Below are 5,999 nucleotides of genomic sequence, written 5' to 3' on the forward strand. Positions count from 1 at the left end.
GAATGTAAGACTAAGTAAAAAAAAAAAATTAGAGACAAAATCTGTACAGTTAGACACGCAGAAAAAATGCAACATTTGCCTTATCTTTACATATGAAGAACCTCTCATTGTACACAAGTGCTTTGTATGTGTATCAGGTGAAAGATACTTCCTTTCAAAGCTCTCTTTAGGTGACTAACATGCATTGTAGAAAATGTAAACTGGTATCAGTTTGAGTAATCTATAATAGATTAGTATATATATATATATATATATATATATATATATATATATATATATATATATATATATATATATATATATATATATATATATATATATACACACTTTTTTTTAGCAGTAAATTGATGTACCTTGTGCTGTAGGGAATGCCAAAGTATTTTGATAGAGATGCCATTTTTTTGGCTGTTTGTACAAGTGTAGTGATTTTAACCTTATAGCCATTAGGAATTATATTTATATGTATATTACCTTTCTCTTGGTAGTTAACTTTTTTCTATATAGGACTTTACATGCACATAAACAAACATATACACTTGCAGATGCATCTTTGATAAATGAGTGAACATGAATTGATTTTCTAGAATTGTTTTTGAAGTAAAATAAAAATTTTCCTTTTTAGTTATATGTTTAAGCATGTTATTGTAATGTGATTTGTAATTGTAAGTTAGAAGTAATCTGTGTATGTTTCCATTGTGGAGAAAATGTTGATTTTATAATGTAACTGACCATGATTTTATGAATGAATACCATCCACATATTTTTTGTGTGTGTTATAATGTAATATCAAATTAGGTCTTACTTTGAGTTTAGTTTCATTACTATACTACTTTATTTATAGATTTATTTTATTTTTTATTTTATTTTTTTCATTCTCTTTTTATCCTTAATTTTTAAGAGAAATCAATTCTATCTAACATGATCAGTATATGAATTCGAAGGACCCTAGCCTTATACCCAGAGATCAACCATAGTACAAATGTCTGGCACTGCAACACCTTACAGCACTGCAGAGCACATACCAGCACAGCCCTGGCTTGCACCATGAAACAAACCACACTGAAAGACAATGGAAATATACAGATTTGCTTATAATAAAGCTTGTCAACATTTTCACACAAGTACTTATCCACTGCACACATACATGTGCATTCACTTGCACAGATGCTTGCATAATTATATGTCACATATTCAAGCACTTACACATATGTTCCACATGCACAGCCATACACATATATATTTGTATACATACATGTGTGAAAACCAGCACAAGTATGTTTGAACACTTGAACACACTCATACATGCCCACGTGCAAACAAACAAAAACACACACACACACACACACACACACACACACACACACACACACACACACACACACACACACACACACACACACACACAAACCGAGTAGCTAGATAGCAAGTCCTTCTTCGCTTTTGGCCCCTTTGTGTTCGAGCTTATTTTCTTTCTTTCTTTTTCGCTTTTTGTTTCATGGTCACTTTCTCGGATGGACCCGTCGCCCGCGTCTCCCGGGATATATATAAAAGCAGGAACGAGATTCTGGGGATAACCGTAGCCAACTCAGTATTGACGCCCAGAATTTCATGTAACTAACAACCCCCTGTTCACCAACCATCACCACAACCACTACTAACTACTACTACTACTACTACTACTACTACTACTACTACTACCACCTCCATGGAACAGCTAACTCCTGAACAACCAGACTGGTATGTGACTTGGCAAGGAAGCATTTGGTTTGGAGCATTAATATTAATATTATTATCATTATTATTATTATTGATGTTATTAATATTGTTGTTGGTATTATTATTATTATTGTTATTATTATTATTATTATTATTGTTATTGTTATTATTATTATTATTATTATTATTATTATTATTATTATTATTATTATTATTATTATTTTTGTTACTGTTGTTGTTATTGTTTTATTGTTTTTTACAATTATTGGTTTTATTATTTTATTTTATTTTTTTCTTTTATTATTGTTATTAGAGTTATTAGATTTATTGATATTATTGCAATTGTTACTATTATTATTTGGATTTGTTACTATTTTATGGTAATTGTTATTATTATAATGATAATGACAGTAATAATGATGATAACATAGTAATTATAATGATAATAAATATTATTATTTTGTTGTTATTATTATAATTATTATTATTATTATTATTATTATTATTATTATTATTATTATCATTATTATTTTTATTGTCATCACTATTGCTCTTATAATTGTTTATTTTATTAGTAATCACTAATACCATCTTTAATTTTATTATGGTCATTTAGTAAATGCATAAATAATTATACGTTTATTACTTTTAATTGAAGAAAAAATTGCTGTTGTAATATTGTTGTACTTTACGAGTCTGAAGGCTAAATTAACGTACCTTTTGCAATCTGTCGGTCAATAGTGTGTCCACTTCATCTGAAATGCATGCAAAACATTTGTTATATTTGATATTATAACAGTAAAGATACAGCATTATGAATGTGTTGAGTCAGAATGTGATGTAGATATTTTGTAACTAATAAGCAAGGGCCCAGATGGAGAGTTTCAATCTGCGGAAGATTTTTTTCTTTGGAGCCATAGGGGAGGATAATCCGTGACCCAAAAGGTTAACAACCTATATAACTGTGACGGTATTTAGTCCTTGAAGTTCAAAAAATAGCTGTGAATGACCCTATTCGCTTCTTTTGTCGTTGGTTATTCAGGACAACCATTTCGTATGCACTTTGCAAACTGGAATGCACCGTCGACGGCAAGGTTGCTAGAGCACCGTATTTTGTCCTTCAGATCTGTGCCGTCACGGTAGAAACCTCCTTTTAATTCTCTCTCGGTGGTTTCCTCTTTTGCGCGCGGCTTCATCTGGTGTCTTAGGAAGTTACGAAGTTCTTAGATTCACGTCATGAGTTTTTAGGAAAGAAAAGCAGTTATGTTAATGAAGAATGTAATGTAAATTAAGATACGTGAGGAAATTTAAATGAAGAAATAGATAAATAAAAACCTGAATAAGTTTAACATTTTAGTTTATACTTTATTATTATTATTATTGTTTGTTATTTTTATTGTTATCTTTATTATTATTATTATATTTATTATCATCATCATGAGCATTATCAATATTTATAATTAATTAGATAATTGCTATTTTTTTATTAGTTATTATTATTTATTTTTCTATCATAGTTCCTGCATTAAATTGTATGTATTCACACATTCATATTGACATTTTTCTTACATTTAATTTTTTATATGATATAATAATAATGATGGTAATAATACTAATACTAATGATAGTGATAATAGCAATAGTAACAGTGACGATAAATCCAAAAGTTTGAAAGAGTAACGACGTAAATCACATCTCGGAAGTAAATTTGGTTGCCGACTCACCATCCTCAGGATATAAACCAAACCAAGTGTTAAACAAGAGAATATATTGCCTTCTTTCCCTCATATACTGGTTTGTTGTTTTCTTGCCGAGGTTTCTACGATGATTTTTTTTTTTTTTTTTTTTTTTTTAATGCTTCTGTTATGTAAGTGCTTCTGATTTTTTTTTTTTTTTTTTTTTTTTTTTTTTTTTTTTTTTTTTTTTTATGTTTTGGGTTTTTGTGATTTTTGATTGATTTTTTTTTTTCTTCTAAATTTGTGTTTTTTTGTTTGTTTGTTTAATGTGGATGTCATTATGGCATGGAATACTTTTTGTGATATTTGCGTGCAGCTCTTCTGGAGTTTGTCCACTGTTTCTTCATCACCTCTGTCTGTTTCTTCTTTTGTCTTCCTATTCCTGTTTTTCATCTTCCTCCCACTTGCCTCTTAGTGTTTTTTTTTTTTTTTTTTTTTAAGCCCATTTGCATAGGATGCCTTCCTTTACTCTCAAACTATTTTCTTTTGATGACAATTTAGTTCTGCTGTTTGTTTGACTGACTTTCTTACTCTCCTCTCTTTTCTTTTCTTGTCTTCTCTCCCTCTCTTCTTCTCCCTTCTTTCGTCTCTTCTCCCATTTCTCGTTTCTCTGTTATCTCTTCTTTCTGTTCTTTTTTCTTTTATTTGTTTTTGGTAACATTCCCTGTCTGTCATATTCATTCTCTCTCTCTCTCTCTCTCTCTCTCTCTCTCTCTCTCTCTCTCTCTCTCTCTCTCTCTCTCTCTCTCTCTCTTTTTTTTTTCTCTCTCTCTCTCTCTTTTTTTCTCTCTCTCTCTCTCTTTTTTCTCTCCTCTCTCTCTCTGTTTCTCTCCTCTCTCTCTGTTTCTCTCTCCTCTCTCTCTCTCTCTCTCTCTCTCTCTCTCTCTCTCTCTCTCTCGTCTCTCTCTCTCTCTTCTCCTCTCTCTCTCCTCTCTCTCTCTCTCTCTCTCTCTCTCTCTCTCTGTCTCTCTCTCCCTCTCTCTCTCTCTCTCTCTCTCTCTCCTCTCTGTTTCTCTCTGTTTCTCTCTCTCTCTCTCTCTCTCCTTTTTTTCTCTCTCTGTCTGTTCTCTCTCTCTCTGTTTCTTTCTCTCTCTGTCTGTTCTCTCCTCTCTCTCTGTTCTCTCTCTCTCTCTCTCTGTTCTCTCTCTCTTCTCTCTCTGTCTCCTTCTCTCTCTCTCTCTCTCTCTCTCTCTCCTCTCTCTCCTCTCCTCTTACCTCCTCTCACTCTTCCTCCTCTCTCACTCTCACTCACTCTCCTCTCACTTCACTCTCCTCTTCTTTACTCTCTCTCTCTCTCTCTCCTCCTCTCTCTCCTCTCTCTCTCTCTCTTTCTCTCTCTCTTCTCTTTGCTCTCTCTTTCTCTCTCTCTCTTTCCCCCACCCCTCCCTTCATCCCTCCCCTGGTCCCACCCCCCTCCCCACCACCATCTCCATGTCTCTCTGTCTTCCGTCTTTTTCTTGTTGCTCTCATGTTTATTTCCCAAGAACTTTGAAGATGCAGCACAAGGTATGACAGCATGGTGTGTGTTTTTAAGAAGAAGAAGAAAAAAAAAAAAGAAAAGAAAAAAATGTGATGTAATTTGCAGATTTGAGAATGAAATGCCTTTTCCCCCCCAGTCTCAAAATAAACAAGAAAAGGAAGAGACAGCAGGAGATAAGATATCACGAAAGCGAAATAGATGGCAATAACTAATGGACTTTTCTCTCTCTCTCTCTCCCCGTTCGTTTACAGAATATAACCAACCCATTATACGACGGCGACCTGGGCTTGGGCTCGTCCAGTAGCGTGCCCACCCGGGTGTCCGTGGCTGGTTCCCGGGGCCAAGACCTGTAGAGATGGCGAATGGCTGCGTCCAACGTCTTGTGTGTTAATTGACCATGTGTTTGTATATTGGAAAGTGACAAGAGACATGAGATTGGAGGAAGTCATCTTTGGCAAAGTGTCATGTTCTCCATAAATGCTCTTTTATATATATATATATATATATTATATATATATATATATATATAAAATATATATATATATATATATATATATATATATATATATTTATATTTATACACACACACACGTGTGTGTGTATGTAGGCTTGAAAGTGTTCTAAGAGCCAGATTAGCTTCTGTGTTTTAGAGAGTTTTATTTATTACACTTTATTTTTTCCAGTTGTAAGTGTTGGAATAATATGAGACACCATATTGACTTTTATGGAATGCATTTTTTTTTTTTTTTTTTAATTTCATTTGCTATCAGATTTTTGTTACCTTCTAACTGTCTTTGTATTAGAATTACATTGTTGAAATTACAGCATAGGAACTTGTAGTAACAGTACCTTCCATACTGTGTACATAATAAACACGAACTCTGTGAAAGGTGTGGTTGCTTGTGTTTGTCTGGCAGAGGTTTGTTTGGAAGAGTGCGTGTATACTACGTTTCAGTGTGCCAATAACAAGTGACATATGCCAGGTTGAGATAAAGGGAAAAGGAAAGTAATTTTCCCCCTTTTTTTATTTTGTTACGATATTTAGAAAAAATTATCATAATTGTTAT

The 5,999-nt window shown here is 32.8% G+C and overlaps 1 protein-coding gene across 1 annotated transcript in view; it reads left to right on the forward strand.

Moving 5' to 3' along the window:
• Positions 1-5,409, forward strand: part of LOC119577261 (sodium/hydrogen exchanger 7-like) — a 35,926-nt gene extending 30,517 nt beyond the window's left edge. Inside the window, exon 14 of the mRNA XM_037925011.1 lies at positions 5,184-5,409. Within this exon, the coding sequence (XP_037780939.1) occupies positions 5,184-5,285 (102 nt within the window). The 3' untranslated portion in view covers positions 5,286-5,409. The remainder of the gene's footprint in view (positions 1-5,183) is intronic.
• The last annotated feature ends 590 nt before the right edge of the window (positions 5,410-5,999 follow it).

Source organism: Penaeus monodon, chromosome 9 (assembly GCF_015228065.2).
Source record: "Penaeus monodon isolate SGIC_2016 chromosome 9, NSTDA_Pmon_1, whole genome shotgun sequence".
In the NCBI taxonomy this organism is placed as follows: Eukaryota; Metazoa; Arthropoda; class Malacostraca; order Decapoda; family Penaeidae; genus Penaeus; species Penaeus monodon.